This window comes from Salvelinus sp. IW2-2015, linkage group LG4q.1:29 (assembly GCF_002910315.2).
Source record: "Salvelinus sp. IW2-2015 linkage group LG4q.1:29, ASM291031v2, whole genome shotgun sequence".
Lineage (NCBI taxonomy): Eukaryota > Metazoa > Chordata > Actinopteri > Salmoniformes > Salmonidae > Salvelinus > Salvelinus sp. IW2-2015.
Window position 1 is genome coordinate 5,802,955 of NC_036842.1, and position 18,520 is coordinate 5,821,474.

Consider the following 18,520-nt stretch of genomic DNA (forward strand, 5'->3'; position numbering starts at 1 on the left):
TTTGCTGAAAATAAATGCAGTTGACAGCGAGAGGACGTTTATTTTTTTCCTGAGTTTATCTTTATATATCTCTTGAAAGGTACCTGGATGTTATGTATAAGTTATATTAAAGTTATGTCTTCACATATCTCTCGAAGGTTACCTGGACGTTAAATATAAGATACTGTATATTAAAGTTATGTCTCTATATCTCCTGAAGGTTACCTGGACATTAAATAGAAGTTACTGTATATTCAAGTTTTGTCTCTATATCTCCTGAAGGTTACCTGGATGTTAAATATAAGCTGCAGAACAGTAGAGATGCTGAGGTATTCAGGACCAGCATAAGGAACTTGGCCAATGGACAACTTCACAGAGTCTCCATCAGGAGGATATCAGAGACTGTCAGTGTTCAGGTAATTTATTTTGTCACTATTAATGTAACTTATTCTCATTCAAAACAAAGACATACTCAGCAGTTACAGTGTATTCGGAAAGTATTCAGACCCCTTGACTTTTTCAGCATTTTGTTACATTACAGCCTTATTCTAAAATCTATCTACGTACTATAATACCCCATAATGACAAAACAAAAATAGGTTTTTAGAAAAAAATAAACTGAATATAACATTTACATAAGACCCTTTACTCAGTCCTTTGTTGATGCACCTTTGGCAGTGATTACAGCCTTGAGTCTTCTTGGGTATGACGCTACAAGATTGGCACACCTGAATTTGGGGAGTTTCTCCCATTCTTCTCTGCAGATCCTCTCATGCTCTGTTTGGTTGGATGGGGAGCGTTGCTGCACAGCTATTTTCAGGTCTCTCCAGAGATGTTCGATCGGGTTCAAGTCCAGGCCCTGGCTGGGCCACTCAAGGACATTCAGAGACTTGTCCCAAAGCCACTCCTCCCCCGATTGATCAGTTTGGACAGGCGGACAGCTCTAGGAAGAGTCTTGGTGGTTCCAATCTTCTTCCATTTGAGAATGATGGAGGCCACTGTGTTCTTGGAGACCTTCAATGCTGCGAAATGTTTCGGTACCATTCCCCAGATCTGTGCCTCGACACAATCCTGCCTCAGAGCTCAACGGACAATTCTTTCGACCTCATGGCTTGGTGTTTGATCTGACCTTATATAGACAAGTGTGTACCTTTCCAAATCATGTCCAATCAATTGAATTTACCACGAGTGGACTCCAATCAAGTTGTAGAAACATCTCAAGGATGATCAATGGAAACAGGATGCACCTGAGCTCAATTTCGAGTCTCATAGCAAAGGGTCTAAAATACTTACACTACCGTTCAAAAGTTTGGGGTCACTTAGAAATGCCCTTGTTTTTGAAAGAAAAAAAAACATTTTGTCCATTTAAATAACATCAACTGAACAGAAATACAGTGTAGACATTGTTAATGTTGTAAATGACTATTGTAGCTGGAAACGGCTGATGTTTTATGGAATATCTACATAGGCGTACAGAGGCCCATTATCAGCAACCATCACTCCTGTGTTCCAATGGCACGTTGTGTTAGCTAATCCAAGTTTATCATTTTAAAAGACTAATTGATCATTTGAAACCCCTTTTGCAATTATGTTAGCACAGCTTAAAACTGTCAACAGTGAAGAGGCGACTCCGGGATGCTGGCCTTCTCGGCAGAGTTCCTCTGTCCAGTGTCTGTGTTATTTTGCCCATTTTAATATTTTCTTTTTATTGGCCAGTCTGAGATATGGCGTTTTCTTTGCAACTCTGCCTAGAAGGCTAGCATCCCGGAGTTGCCTCTTCACTGTTGACGTTGAGACTGGTGTTTTGCGGGTACTGTTTAATGAAGCTGCCAGTTGAGGACTTGTGAGGCGTCTGTTTCTCAAACTAGACACCCTAATGTACTTGTCCTCTTTCTCAGTTGGGCACCGGGGCATTCCACTCCACTTTCTATTCTGGTTCGAGACAGTTTGCGCTGTGTGTGAAGGGAGTAGTACACAGCGTTGTACGAGATCTTCAGTTTCTTGGCAATTTCTCGCATGAAATAGCCTTCATTTCTCAGAACAAGAATAGACTGACGAGTTTCAGAAGAAAGTTCTTTGTTTCTGCCCATTTTGAGCCTGTAATCGAACTCACAAATGCTGATGCTCCAGATACTCAACTAGTCTAAAGAAGTCCAGTTTTATTGCTTCTTTAATCAGGACAACAGTTTTCAGCTGTGCTAACTTAATTGCAAAAGGGTTTTCTAATGATCCATTAGCCTTTTAAAAGGATAAACTTGGATTAGCTAACACAACGTGCCATTGGAACACAGGAGTGACGGTTGCTGTTAATGGGCCTCTGTAAGCCTATGTAGATATTCCATACAAAATCTGCCGTTTCCAGCTACAAAAGTCATTTACAACATTAACAACGTCTACACTGTATTTCTGATCAATTTGATGTTATTTCAATGGACAAGAAATGTGCTTTTCTTTCAAAAACGAGGTCATTTCTAAGTGACCCCAAACTTTTGAACGGTCTGTAAATAAGGTTTTCCGTTTTTTATTTGTAATACATTTGCAAAAATGTCTAATAACCTGTTTTCACTTTGTCATTATGGGAGATTGTGTGTATATTGATGAGGGATAAAATATATTTGATTCATTTTAGAATAAGGCTGTAACGTAACAAAATGTGGATAAAGGGATAGGGTCTGAATACTTTCTGAATGCACTGTACTGTACCTTAGTGCAGTGGTTCTCTCGTGGGGTGCTAGAACTTGGGATACCTGACCTGTCCACAAGGGGTACTTGGGAAGATTCATAAGAGCATAGTCCTGATGATTGGTTGCACATGAAGARGTAATGCAAGCAGAGCAAAATGTAATAGAGTGTAGCATAACCTAAAAAGATTCAGAACCACTTTTCTTTTTGAAAATCAGCAAGAGGCAAGTACAGACAAGTACGTCTATATGCACAAAGTCTAAACTGCTGAGGTGTAAATGTAAGTGTATACATGTTAGCAGTGTTTGGATCTGTGTCGTGGTCAGTAAAAGTCATTAAGAAATAACAGCACATCACTCCCAACAGATTTAGATATACAGTGAGATGTGATACAACGTGAGTATAGTGGATGAAGAGTGATGCAGGTTTTGCATACAGTAGTTCTGCTTCTTAAGACTGCAGCTATCATGAAGTCAAAGTCCTTTGTCAACATCACAGTAAGCGAAAACCCTAGGCTGTGCTGCAGAGCTGTACTTATTCAGAATGCGCAGACACATTCCAACTCTCAGCCATTAAGCGGGCACACTCATTCACAATTTAAAGACATTTCCGGCAACATGAATGACTCTGAAGAAGAAAGGGAGGAGAAAAGGAATTGGATAGAGAAGAGTATAGAGAAATCATTAGAAGTTTAAACGTACGGTAGTCTTCCCAAGGGGTTGAAATCTGTGAGGAGACTGGCAGAATATGTTTTTAAATTTCATGAGTTGTAACACCAAAGTTGGTCATCGTTCTTCTCAGCAATTCTTCGAAAGACACATTTCGACAGCAAATTGAGTTTTTTTCCCCATATATAGTAATGATTAATTAGATCATTCCAAATTTCTGTTCGTTCTTGCCCTGATGTGATCGGAACATGCCACTCTAGTTAACATGATATTAACCCCCACTGCAGCACCCTTAGCTATTTTTAATTACAGTGTAATGTTCTTAACTAAGTACTCTTCATTACAAATTGAAGATCATGGCTTGCTGGGTATTTTCTGAAACAATCCAGGTAAAGTGTTTTTAAAACCAGGGATCAACCCTTCTTAGTGGATTTGAACTACAGTACAGAAATCCAACTGTAACGGCAAGACCATACAAACACGCATATTTAGACACCCCATTTATACACCTCGTAATGAAAGAGTGCAAGTCCAATATGTGGGAATATTGTAACGCACTAGACTTCCATACTATTGTCACGTTCGTCGTATGGAGGAAGAGAGGAGGACCAAGGCGCAGCGTGATAGTAATACATTCTTCTATTTATTTACCGAAACGAAGAACACTTGGCAAACTATACAAAAAAAAAAAAAAACGAACGTGAAGCTATATACGAAAAGTGCAGACACAGGCAACTTACACATAGACAATAACCCACGAAATCCCTAAAGAATATGGCTGCCTAAATATGGTTCCCAATCAGAGACAATGATAAACAGCTGCCACTAATTGAGAACCAATCTAGGCAACCATAGACATACAAACACCTAGACTAGAAAACACCCCATAAACATACAAAACCCCTAGACCAGACAAAACACATAAATCCCCCATGTCACACCCTGACCTAACCAAAATAATAAAGAAAACAAAGATAACTAAGGCCAGGGCGTGACAACTATTCTCATAGTGGACAACACTCATAAGTGTTTACTTCCATGCTTCTGACCACCCAACAACATGTTCGAGTCTGACTACTTCAACAAAAAAATCTATTTTGTTAAGCTACTGTCTGGCATTCTCAGCTAAACTGCATCAATTAGTGTAAGCTTTGAGTAGTAATCACATTTTCAATAATGTAGTTCAACTCGAAAATCTGTCCAAGCTCTAGCACTATTTTCCTTTTTTAATTGAATGGCAGAGACTGAACAGCCAAGCGATGATGTGTTTAAAGTACTTTGAAGAGCAGGGTTTAATTAAAACCCTCTAAATGGAAGAGTACATTCTCCATCATCTGAAACATGAAAGTGTAAATTGTCTTTTTTTTTATCCCCAATTTGACTATTCAACAAAGTGTTTACAGGTTTTATTTTGCTTTTTTTTTATAGATTGACCAGCACAGAAGGGAAGACTTCAATCTCACATCTGATACAGAATTCAATGCTATCAAGTCAGTWGTCCTTGGGAAGGTGCAAGGTGAGAACTATACAGATGTAGGATCTTAATTTGATCACTCTTTTGTTGCTGAGAATTTTCCTGCACGGCAGGAAATGCAAACTTCTAGTGTATTCGAAGTTTAAAAAGGCTTCAAAAGTTTGTCATTTCCACTTTAAAATGTCAGACTTCATGAAAACCCTTACAAACATTTTTCAGTAATTACAATCCACATAATAATTCACATTTCCTGTTGCTGCATGATTATTTTTATGCTGTAGAAAACTGGCTCAAATTAAGATCCTACATCTGTATGACAGGATTATTAAAATGATGGAGAAAGCCATTGAATAAAGAATGCTAAAATGTGTTTGGCCGTGTCTCTCGRACACAGAACTAAAGAGCTGGTTACAATCCCACTCACCAGAAGCTTTTATATCAAATAAAGATATGGATGGAATCATTATGCATTATTATGTGCATTTTAGTGCTATATAGGAGGATGATAAACTGCTGGGGCAAATGCACATGTATTACAATATTGTTTGTTCAGTCAGGCAATCAAAATTYGACATGACATGTTATGATTGGTGCATGTCTGTTTACTTAAAGTCTGAATAATATCGGCTTGATGCATTGATGTTGTCTATCCCCTGCTTCAGAAATAGGGCACTTTATGCAGGTCTAATGCCAATGTATTTGCTTCAAAATAGGACGTCTGTTTTCAATAGTAATGAGGAATGATTGAAAGGAACAGATGAAAAACATACAGCAGTTACAGTCAAGTGCATTCTGAAACATTTTAACAAACAAAACAAGTAGAACAATGCTCTCATACTAGGCCAACCTACAGTGTATGTCAGACGCAAACCATTTCAATTCATCTGTGACAATGTCAAGAATGTCACAATAACAAAGTCATGCAGTAGCTACTTTGACATTGTTCTTGACTTCTTTATGCCCTTTCAAGACGCTCCATTAGTCTAAAATCGGAATAATCCAGTATAGCTCTGGGCTATGATGACATGTGGGGCTAAGGGGTCTGCTCTCTGGTCATGTGGAACACACACACCACACACGCGCACACACACACACACACACAGCTCAGCGTTTAACACCATAGTGCCCACAAAGCTCATCACTAAGCTAAGGACCCTGGAACTGAACACCTCCCTCCACAACTGGATCCTGGACTTCCTGACAGGCTTCCGCCGGGTGGTAATAACACATCTGCCACGCTGATCCTCAACACGGGAGCCCCTCAGGGGTGYGTGCTTAATCCCCTCCTGTACTCCCTGTTTACCCACGACTGCGTGGCCAAGCACGACTCCAACAGCATCATTAAATTTGCCGCTGACACAATGGTGGTAGGCCTGATCACCGACAACGATGAGACAGCCTATAGGGAGGAGGTCAAAGACCTGACAGTGTGGTTCCAGGACAACAACCTCTCCCTCAATGTGGTCAAGACAAAGGAGATGATCATAGACTACAGGGAAAGGAGGGCCGAGCACTCCCCCATTCACATCGACGTGGCTGTAGTGGAGCAGGTCGAGAGCTWCAAGTTCCTTGGTGTCCAAATCATCAACAAGCTAACATGGCCCAAGGACATGGGTCCTCAGATCCTCAAAAAGTTATACAGCTGCACCATCGAGAGCGTCCTGACTGGTTGCATCACTGCCTGGTATGGCAACTGCTCGGCATCCGACTACAAGGCGCTACAGAGGGTAGTGCGTATGGCCAAGCTTCCTGCCATCCAGGACCTCTATAACAGTGGGTGACAGAGGAAGGCTCAAACATTTTCAAAGACTCCAGTCACCCAAATCACAGACTGTTATCTATGCTACCTCGCGGCAAGCGGTACYGGYAGCGCCAAGTCTAGGTCCAAAATGCTCCTTACAGCTTCTACTGTACACCYAAGCCATAAGACTGTTGAACAATTMATCAAAATGGCTACCCGGACTATTTGCATTAATGCCTGCATTAGCTGCTGCTACTTGCTGTTTATTATCTATGAATAGTCACTTTACCCCTACCTACAGTACCAGTCAAAAGTTTGGACACACCTACTCATTCAAGGGTTTTTCTTTATTTTACTATTTTCTACATTGTACCATAATAGTGAAGACATCAAAACTATGAAATAACACATATGGAATCATGTAGTAACCAAGAAAGTGTTAAACAAATCAAAATATRTTTTATATTCTTCAAGTAGCCACCCTTTGCCTTAATGACAGCTCAACCAGCTTCACCTGTAATGCTTTTCCAACAGTCTTGAAGGAATTCCCACATATGCTGAACACTTGTTGGCTGCTTATCCTTCACTCTGCAGTCCAACTCATCYCAAACCATCTCAATTGGGTTAAGGTCGGATGATTGTGGAGGCCAGGTCATCTGATGCAGCGCTCCATCACTCTCCCTCTTGGTCAAATAGCCCTTACACAGGCTGGAGGTGTGATTTGGGTCATTGTCCTGTTGAAAAACAAATGATAGTCCCACTAAGCGCAGACCAGATGGGATGACGTATCGCTGCAGAATGCTGTGATAGYCATGCTGGTTAAGTGTGCCTTGAATTCTAAATAAMTCACAGACAGTGTCACCAGCAAAACACCCCCACACCATCATATCTCCTCCTCCATGCTTCATGGTGGGAACCACACGTGCAGAGATCATCCATTCACTCACTCTGCGTCTCACAAAGACACAGCGGTTGGAACCAAAAATGTAACATTTTAAACACCGGTTTAATGTCCATTGCTCGTGTTTCTTGGCCCAAGCAAGTCTCTTCTTATTATTGGTGTCCTTTAGTAGTGGTTTCTTTGCAGAAATTCGACCATGAAGGCCTGATTCACGCAGTCCCCTCTGAACAGTTGATGTTGAGATGTGTATGTTACTTGAACTCTGTGAAGCATTTATTTGGGCTGCAATTTCTGAGGCTTGTAACTCTAAGAAACGTATCCTCTGCAGCAGAGGTAACTCTGGGTCTTCCTTTCCTGTGGYGGTCCTCATGAGAGCCAGTTTCATCAAATCGCTTGATGGTTTTTGCGACTGCACTTGAAGAAACTTTAAAAGTTTCCAGATTGACTGACCTTCATGTCTWATGATGTACTGTTGTTTCTCTTTGYTTATTTGAGCTGTTTTTTCCATAATATGGACTTGGTCTTTTACCAAATAGGGCTATCTTCTGTATACCACCCGACCTTGTCACAACACAGCTGTTTGTCTCAAACGCATTAAAAAGGAAATAAATTCCACTATTTAACTTGAACAAGGCACACCTGTTAATTGAATTGCATTCCAATTGACTACCTCATGAAGCTGGTTGAGAGAATGCCAAGGTTGCAAAGCTGTCATCAAGGCAAAGGGTGGCTACTTTTAAGAATCTCAACCCAAAAAATATTTGTTTACACTTTTTTGGTTACTAGATGATTCCATATGTGCTATTTCATAGTTTTGATGTCTTCACTATTATTTTACAATGTAGAAAATAGTAAAAATAAAGATAACCCCTTGAATGAGTATGTGTGTCCAAACTTTTGACTGTTACTGTACATGTACATATTACCTCAGTTACCTTGACTTACCTGTACCCCTGTACATTGACTCGGTACTGGTACCCCCGTATATAGCCTTGTTATTGTTATTTTATTGTGTTACTTTTTTTTACTTTAGTTGACAAAGTAAATGTTTTCTTAACTCTTGTTTTTCTTAAAACTGCATTGTTGGTTAAGGGATTGTAAGTAAGAATTTCACGGTAAGGTATACAACTGTTGTTTGATTTGACACACACACACACACCACACACACACACACACACACACACACACACACACACACACACACACACACACACACAGAGACAGAGCTCTGTGGGAGTGTAGTGTATCTCAGATGACCTGAACCATGTTAACACGTGACCAGGTCCTCGCTCTTCTCTAACCCCTCCACCCCTGCTGCAGTCTGTGTGTCATATCAGGATCAAAGAGCTGGCATGAAAGTGGTTTCAGTGTCCTTCCCAGCAACACCTGTCATCAATCACGCTAACAAATTGACCTGTAATGAATGCAGAGGGGAGGGTGAGAGGAGTAGGAGAGGGGGAAAGGTAGAGAGAGAGGAGTAGACGGGAGAGTCACAGAGAGACTAAGAGAGAGAGGGGAGGGGAAAGGGAGAGATAAAGAGAGAGTCACTCAGAGAGTAAAAGAGCGAGAGAGGGGATAAAGGCAGAGAGAGAAGGACAGAGAAAGATGAGAGAATATCGATGAGGTCTGACTGAGAAGAAATAGCTATCTAGCTGTTGTAAGAAAGAAGGATACCTTCAGGATACAGTAGCAGTGTGATACAACGTGATGCTGTACAATGCCAGCAGCTCACTGCCTTCCATCCCATTCATTTTAAGCGCACTTATAACCATGCAAATTCCCATCATTAAATTCATAGTCATTGGTCATTTGGAAGAGACAGTGACCCAGTTTCCCTGGCAAACATAGGGTTTCACTGGATCCAAATCAGTCAAATGGGGGGGCAGTGTTTCTGGGGTCTCTCATTATCTTCTTCGTGTCTAGATTCAGATTCAGAGTGTTTAATAGTCTMATGTACAGAGTTGCAGGTGTGATTGCAGTGTCCAGTGAAAATCTTAGGCTCTGAGCTCGAACATGCAGGACTAAGTGAGTTAAAATAATACATCATAACAACTGTGGCAGTGATTAATAAATAAATGTCCATTGGGGTGGAGGCAGATTAAAGACTGTTGAGGGGTTGTGAGGGGGGGGGTGACCATAAAGGGAGCAGCATGACCATTGAGGGGGTGTGGGGACCAAGTGAAGTAAAAACTACAATTATAATTTAAAAAATCCACAATATACATATTAACAACTGCAAAAGGGATGGATGTCGTTGGGGTGGGGGCAGAGTAAAAGTTATTTGGGGAGGGGGGGGGAAGATGTCCCTAGGAGGAGCAGCATGTAAGGTAAGTGACCGTTGGGGGGGGTGTGGGGGGAACATGTCCATAGGGTGAGTAGCAGCTATTGTTAGCTGTCAATGAATTAGACTATCTGCCACATCAATCAATAATACGCTGAGAGAGCAGTGAATCCTACTACTTTTACCCTAGACTGATCACTATACCCGATCTCACTGACTGTTTCTGCTTTTTTGTGTGCGTGCATGCGTATGTGTTTGTGTGTTAAGAGTCTGGTGAGCTGGATCCGGAGATTGCCAGGCTGAACTCCCTGGGTTTCAGTGGCTGTCTGTCGGTGGTCCAGTTTAACTCCATCACTCCACTGAAGGCAGCGCTACTCTACCCAAACACCAGCCCAGTCATAGTGACAGGACCCCTAGCTGAGTCCACCTGTGGTTCCTCATCTCCAGCCAATCCCTACCCAGCCGAAACCACACACMCCCTATCAGGTAAGAGGGGAGGATTCAAGTTCTCCCTAGCTATTCTGGTGGGTGGAGTCTTTGGTGAAGGGCGGGACTCTCTCTCTCTCTTTCTGTTTGAGGGCTTTTTGTTTTGCTATAACTCCACTTGAGAATCGACACTTTTTTTCTGAACTGCTTTTCAAACTTTATCAAGGGCCCATTTAATACGTACACCATCTTCCTTGATCATTAACTGAGAATGAAACTTATTACACTGTGGCAGATCAGTTAATTCATTTGTACGAGAGAGATTTCTCATTTGGTCATCCTCATGCAGTTTATGACAGAGGGCGTAGTATTAAATGAACCCTGCATGGACTGATGACGACTTCTGTTACTGATTCCCTCTCTCCTTCTTTTGTCTTTTTTATCCTTTCTTTTCTCCTCTATCTCTATTTATTTTTCTGCTGTCTCTCGCTCTCTCTTTCTGTGTATCTCTCTCTGCTGTAGATCATTCAGGTACAGTAGGTACTGGTGAGCCTATAGTTAATGCAATCAAGAGTGACTCTGCATTGATTGGAGGTAACAGGAACATGTTTCTCATGTCATAATAAACCATAGTTGTATTTAGTGAAACAACATAAATAGAGAACGTTGGGCCTCCCGGGTGGCGCAGTGGTCTAAGGCACTGCATCGCAGTGCTAGCTGTGCCACCTGAGATCCTGGGTTCAAGTCACGGCTCTGTCGCAGCCGGCCGGGACCGTGAGGCCCATGGGGCGGCGCACAATTGGCCCAGCGTCGTCCGGGTTAGGGAGGGTTTGGGCGGCAGGGCTATCCTTGTCTCATCGCGCACTAGTGACTCCTGTGGCGGGCCGGGCGCAGTGCACGCTGACCAGGTCGCCAGGTGTACGGTGTTCCCTCCGACACATTGGTGCGGCTGGCTTCCGGGTTGGGTGGGCATTGTGTCAAGAAGCAGTGCGGCTTGGTTGGGTTGTGTTTCGGAGGACGCATGGCTCTCGACCTTCGCCTCTCCCGAGTCCGTACAGGCGTTGCAGCGATGAGACAAGACTGTAATTGGATACCACGAAATTGGATAAAAAATGAAAAATGTAAATTAGAGAATGTTGATGATACAGGGCTCAKTTTTGGGACACTGAAGCATTTCTTTCTTCTTTTGACTATATATTTCAAAAGTGAAATCAAACAATGACTAACGTTAAAGTGTCAGATTTAATTTGAGGGTGTTTTCATCCAAATTTGGTGAACCGTTTAGAAATTACATCATGAGTGAGAAAGTTACAGATGGACAAATATCATATCCCTCAAAAAATGCTAACCTACACTGTTATTGTAATGGTGCGAGGTTCGCATGTCTTGGGGGTATGATATTTGTGCGACTGTAACTTACTTTCTAACTCATCACTATTCACGATTAATTCAGGATGATCTGTGATCATGATAGCATCCACATTAATGTAGAAGTGTTTTTAAACACATTCTATTGTTATAAACAATAAAAGTTACTCCAAAATGACACTACATTATTTATCATTCATTTCTATTGGGGACAAAATAATCTGAAACACAACCAAAATAAAGAGCAAATGCATCCAACAAATGTGTAGAGTGACAAGCTTGATGTAGTCATTGGGTGCTATGAATATTGGAACAAATACTTAATTCTTTACTACTTGAATACACATATAAGTGAATTTGTCCCAATACTTTTGCTCCMCTAAAATGGGGGCACTATGCACAAAAAAGTGCTGTAATTTCTATACCCGAAATGGATGAAAACACCCTCAAATTAAAGCTGACAGTCTGCACTTTCACCACAAATCATGTTTTGAGTTCAAATCCAACTGTTTGGAGTATAGAGCCAAAATAAGAAAAAAATGCTTCGCTGTCCCAATAATTACAGAGGGCACTGTATTTGTTTTTCTCAGAGACAACACTGTATAATTCCAATTTTAATTAAATAAATGAAAAATTTCAGCAATTGATATGGCATATTTGCAGCATCACATCACAAAACTTTTAAGCGACTATCGCCACAGATTCAAAGTCAAGGTTGATTAATTCCCATCCGTTACAATTTCTGGAATGTAGAAAGTAGTTCAAAGTCGTCCTTATACAGGCTGATTCAGTGCCAAATGCACAAAGGACACCAAAACTAATTAAACGTTTAAATAAATTATTTGCTGATTAAGGAACTTTTTACCGCTATCTTCAAATACTTTGTCATTTTAAAACCACTGTAATATACCATTAAATTGGGTCTGGCCGTATTCTGGCTTCCTAATAAGAAATATCATTTTCTCTTGATAATGAAATGCACCATGCATAGCATAGCAGTGTACAAGGACTGTAGCTAAGGTTTATGAAATGAATGCCTGCGACATTTGCGAGAATTGAACTGGATGTCTTTGTGCCGTGCCTTGCACAGAGATGAACTACGGCTTTCAGAAGCTTGTGTAATGCCTTTTAGAGTTTAGATTAGCAACAGAAATCAGACAGGCTGGGTAATAGCAATGAAATACCCACAGGATAAATTGGCATATTATTTCTGTTAAGGCTCCCATGCCATAGACAGATTTCACAGATCAAAAGTTGCAGTAGAGAAAGGCATCCATGTGGTCTCAAAGCCACTGTGCTTTCTCTGTCTTTGCTTCTGAAACCCATGCAGATGTCGCAGTTAGACAATGTGAAATTATCATAATTGGTTGCTAGTTAGAATTCTTTAAGTGTTCTCCAAAAAACCCTCGTCTCTTGTCTATGTGCATTTTTTCTGTAACAACATAAAGAATAGTGAATGTGAATTCGTTTTGATTTGAAATAAGTGCCCTTTTCTTGTTTCCTAACTCAATGTTTTGTACTCCTCTGCAGGTGTGATTGCTGTGGTGATATTTGTGATTCTGTCTGCGTTGGCAATAATGGTAAGGTTCCTGTATCGACGGAAAGAGACGTTCCACAGCCAAGAACCAAAAAGCATCAAACCTGAGGCAGACAGTCCTGAGTACCCTTTCCACAGCGAGCCCACCTCACAGAACGTACTAAGTGAAAACCAAAAGGAGTATTTCATATAGCTCCATCTGTCCACCCCCGGACCTTCTCAATGTTGGACTTATCCAGTGAATCTGATTAAGGAAGTACAGAAATGCCTTCCGAGCCCTAGAGACATTAATTACATTCACAGTGCATTACACACACATGCAGTAAAAGACCCTCAGCAACTGTCGAAACAAGATGTCTGACCAAAATGTGGAGAAGATAAAAAAAATATTCTATCAATTCGTCCATGTATTGTTTTTTCTTGTTTTACTGGGTGTTGTTTTTTATATACTACACTGAACAAAAATATAAACACAACGTGTAAAGTCTTGCTCCCATGTTTCATGAGCTGAAATAAGAGCCCATAAATGTTCCATACGCACAAAAAGCTTGTTTCTCTGAAATGTTGTGCACAAATTTGTTTACTTCCCTGTTAATGAGCATTTCTCATTTGTCAAGATAAACCATCCACCTGACAGGTGTGGCATATCAAGAAGCTGATTAAACCGCATGATCATTACAGAGGTGCACCTTGTGCTGGGGACAATAAAAGGCCACTCTAAGATATGCAGTTTTGTCACACAACACAATGCCACAGATGTCTCAAGTTTTGAGGGTGTGCAATTGGCATTGAATGTTAATTTGTCAACAATAAGTTGCCTCCAAAATAACTTTTGAAGAATTTACAGTACGTCCAACCAGCCTCACAACCGCAGACCATGTGTATGGCATTGTGTGTGCAAGCAGTTTGCTGATGTCAACGTTGTGAACAGAGTGCTCCATGGTGATGGTGGGATTATGGTATAGGCTGGCATAAACTACGGGCAACGAACACAATTGTATTTTATCAAATGGCAATTTGAATGCAACAAATTACTGTGAAGAGATCCTGAGGCCTATTGTGAGGCCCATTTTTTTTAAAGGTATCTGACCAAAAGATGCATATCTGTATTCCCGGTCATGTGAAATCCATAGATTAGGGCCGAATGAATTTATTTAAATTGACTGATTTCCTCATATGAACTGTAACTCAGTAGAATCAATGAAATTGTTGCATGTCTTGTTTATATTTTTGTTCAGTATAGGTACTGGTGATATGACACAGAAGTGTTAATGATATTGATATTGAAAGGTGTTGATACTGTTATTCATGGGACTGTAAATATTCTTAAAAATGTAAAATGTTGAATTAATGAATGTCTTTATAACAATCGCTGTCTAATATTCTTCTCCGGTGATACAATACCTAAAAGATTATAATAAAATACACTAGAGGGATTTATATGTACCTGCAGTATGGTTATGAAGATGAAAATAAATGTTTGGACTATTGAGTTGAAAATATTTTGCTATTATATTGATGAATGTTGGCTTCATGTAGTGTTAACATGTCTGAGCCATGCAGAATCCCTCTAAAGTACACTCCACATATAGTACTGTGTATTTACATATTTACAATATGGCACACCAAGTTTCTCTGGTACTAGAGTAAAAGCATCAGATCAAACCAAAATACATATAACCCTTTAGAAATGGGTATGACTCAAGCAGAGGGGGGGAAATCCCCCCATCCCCCCTACAATTTGCACCCTGCATAGCAATGAACATTGAACAAATTAAAATAACGAAAATTCCACTGACAAAACTTGTATGTTAATACTTTATTATGTTCCATACAGTATGTATGATTTTTTATTTTGGGGGGGGGGGCTTTTCTGTACTTCAGACAGTTCCTTTGCAAGCATTACCTGTAATTTTATGTGCTTTCTCTGCATTATCCTGGACAAAAATAAAGCATTACCATTTAAACACCGCTTCCTTACCTCCCGCAAGTAGACCCCTTTAACAGATCGAGTTCTCAGAAAATCTTTGACCAGAACTCAAAACACAAGGCTCGCTCTAAAATGTTCTGTCTGATTGTTAATGTTCTKTCTGATTGTTGTCCTTTTAATGACGATGCAGGAGAAGTATTTCATATTTTTTTATATGCTAATCTTTATGAAAATACATGGTTTGGTTTGCCTGACAGAGAGACAGGTCAGCTGGCATAGTGATTCACAGGTAGCAAGGGGATAATCAGAGGAAAATCATCTGTGAGACGCTGACAGAGAAGAAGAGAAGACATCTGCTTGAAAGCCGAACTGTCGAGATAAAATTGAAAATATAAAACACTAGTGTGTCTTCATTTGGCTCAGGCTCGAACAATGGCACAGAGTAAAGCAGGGAGGTAAAGAGGAGAGGATTGTCTGTTCTGCTCTCAGTGTTAGCTGGACTCGGTAGCACTTCAGTTTACAGTGCTGAAATAACGGTAACGTCTGGACAACAAGGGAATAAGACTGCAATGAACAGGTAAGAACACGTTAATAATCTGTTAGTAGTTTGTATGTAGCTGCTAAATACTAATGTAAAGTGATATAGCTAGTAGCTAGTAGCTCTGGTCCATGCTAGCTCTGGTCTAGGGCATAGCTTGTAGCTAGCTAGCTCTGGTTCGCAATAACTAGCTCTGACCCAGGGTGTAGCCAGTAGCTAGCTAGATAGCTCTGATCCGCACTAACTAGCTCTGGTCCAGAGTGTTGCTAGTAGCTTAAGAGCGCTCATCTACACTAGCTCTGATCCAGGGTGTATCTAATAGCTAGCTAGCTAGCTAGCTTTGGTCCAGCTCTCATCCAAAATGTAGCTAGTAGTTAGCTAGCTCTGGTCCGCACTAATTAGCTCTGGTCTAGCTCTGGTCTGCACTAATTAGCTCTGGTCTAGGGCGTAGCTAGTAGCTACCTAGCTCTGGACCGAACTAGCGCTGATCCTCACTAGCTACTTAGCTAGTAGATAGCTAGCTAGTTAGTAACTAGCTAGTAGCTATGCTGGTAGCTATCAAAAATATTACTGTTGATTACTTTTGAATAATATTACTTAAGATAATGAAATACTTTTCATGTTTTCTAACAAATGTATTATATGAGTCTGCTTCGATGCTTGCTGAGGAGAGGTGTGTGCAGCATGGAAAGGCTTGCCATTTAATGTAATTGCTTTGCACTGCATTTATTCACTGTAGGTATTTAATCTCACCCAGTAATAATAGACCAGAACCACTAGCAGTGTGTCCTGTGTCCAGTCAATCTACACGCACCACAACACAACGCAGATCCGAAGCCAGAGCGCAGTAAGCAGTGCATTCAAACATACTGTAGGCCCAGACCAGTTACACTAACAATAAATTAAGTTCCATTTATGAACATAGTAGCTTAATTACTTGTGTCAATTTGTCTGGGCAGAAATTGCATGAAATGAAGTCTGATATACCTAAAAGTAAAGTTATAAAGAAAGACAGTGAGGTACACAGAAACTATGGGGAAACTGTTAAGAAAACTGTAGGCTATTAGACTATTATTTATCATTAGGCTACTGCATGTCAGAGGCTTGAAAAATGAGCGAATGGATTTGAAAGCGGGTGGTATAGCCCACCCTCCAAAATGCCATGTGGTTAAACGAGAACACTGACATTTTGCCAAGGCAGAGATGAATGGCCCACACCGAGACGCGCACGGACTGCAATGGATGCATAAATTCTGGCCTAATGACAATCGCCAAATGTCATTACACTTTGCGGTGTTTTGTGTAACAGATGTGTCTTTCCATTCACCACTGTTAGGAGGCTGGAAATATGTTGTGAGTGGATGAACCTGCACGGGTAGCCTAGTAAAGGAGCCCTTTTAAGTGATTGACAATCAGATGAAAACATAATGACTGGTTGTGTTTATGCCACAATAAAAGGTCATAGATTTTAAAAGTTGAATGACAAATCTTTACGACTACACTCTTGGAAAAAAAGGTGCTAAGTAAAACTGTAGAGGGTTCTTTGGTTTGTCCCCATAGGGGAACCCTTATTGGTGCTGGGTAGAACCCTTTGCAGAGAAACCTCTATGTAGGGTTCTTCAAAGAACCCCCTGTATATGGTCCTAACTAGATCCCTCTATGAAGGGTTCTGCCTAAAAAACTCTATGAAGGGATCTACTAAGAACCCTTTTATCTTTGGAGGGTTCCTCCTAGAACCCTCTATGAATGGTTCCACCACCCTTATTAGCCTTTCTTTGAGAGTCTAGTTATAAATAATCTTAGGGATAGGCGTCCCGTCAAAGGGACAGTTGTAAATCATRCAGTGCCTTGTGTCACGGGCACAGATTTTAGAGAAACAACAAATGTCGATATATATAAGTGTCTTATATCGGCTGAAAGCTTAAATTCTTGTTAATATAACTGCGCTGTCCAATTTACAGTAGCTATTACTGCAAAAACATGCCATGCTATTGTTTGAGGAGAGCTCCTAACAACAAAACACTTTTTTCACCGCGATAGGTTTGATAAAGGTGAAATGTGTACTTACATTCTGAAATCTTGCTCTGATTTATCATCCCAAGGGTCCCAGAGATAACATGAAGTGTCGTTTTGTTAGATGAAATCCTTTTTCATATCCTAAAAATGTCCATATAGCATGCACGATCGATTTTGCACTTCTACCCGTTCAATTTGCAAAGAAAGGAATCTGTGAAATTCTAACCCTAAATATTTTTTTAACCAGTCAAATCATGTTYGTCTGTATTTCTCATAGAACGTAACCAGACTTCACTATATAATTAGGGATGCAGTATATCCTATATCCTATAGGACACCAAATTTGGCCAGAGAGCGACGCCTTCATGGCACGCCGATGACGCAGGCGGTCTTCACTTGAACAACTAACTTTGTCAAATAAGCTCCAATCGGGGTCAAACAAAGCTAGCTAGATAGCCAATGAGCTGGGCTTTACGGGAGTATCCGGAAACCCTGTATCTGTCATAAAATGTATCTACTAACCTTGTGCGACAGCATGTCTTTTCCTTTTGGACAAAAATTATAAGAATACTCAGAGTTGGTTGTTTTGGTTGTTTTGCAAATGTAGAACTTGTAATATGGCTACTAATACTGGAAAAGCTAAATAAAAGTCCAAGTATACAGATTTGACAATATTCTTGCAGAAAAATGTAATATGAATGCAAATGTCTCCTTCACGATTTGCCCAAATGTACCTGGGTGACTTCACACTAAATGTCATGTAGTTTGCTCATACTTCAATTTATCTGTCTGAAACGTTGTACATACACTGCTGCCATCTTGTGGACACCATCGGAATTAAAAGCAGTGATGGCTAGAACTGGGACTGTTGCATTTCAAAGATGGTAGTAGAAAAAAAAGCGGTTGTTTTTTTCTTTGTATTTTCTTCTACCAGATCTATTGTGTTATATTCTCCTACATTCAATTCACATTTCCACAA

At 40.5% G+C, this 18,520-nt stretch overlaps 1 protein-coding gene across 1 annotated transcript in view; it reads left to right on the top strand.

Annotated features, from left to right (window-relative positions):
• Window positions 1-15,015, top strand: part of LOC111961300 (contactin-associated protein-like 4) — a 198,404-nt gene extending 183,389 nt beyond the window's left edge. Inside the window, exons 20-24 of the mRNA XM_023983461.3 lie at window positions 262-395; window positions 4,758-4,845; window positions 9,994-10,212; window positions 10,675-10,746; window positions 13,051-15,015. Of these exons, the coding sequence (XP_023839229.1) occupies window positions 262-395; window positions 4,758-4,845; window positions 9,994-10,212; window positions 10,675-10,746; window positions 13,051-13,250 (713 nt within the window). The 3' untranslated portion in view covers window positions 13,251-15,015. The remainder of the gene's footprint in view (window positions 1-261; window positions 396-4,757; window positions 4,846-9,993; window positions 10,213-10,674; window positions 10,747-13,050) is intronic.
• Window positions 15,016-18,520: the final 3,505 nt, after the last annotated feature.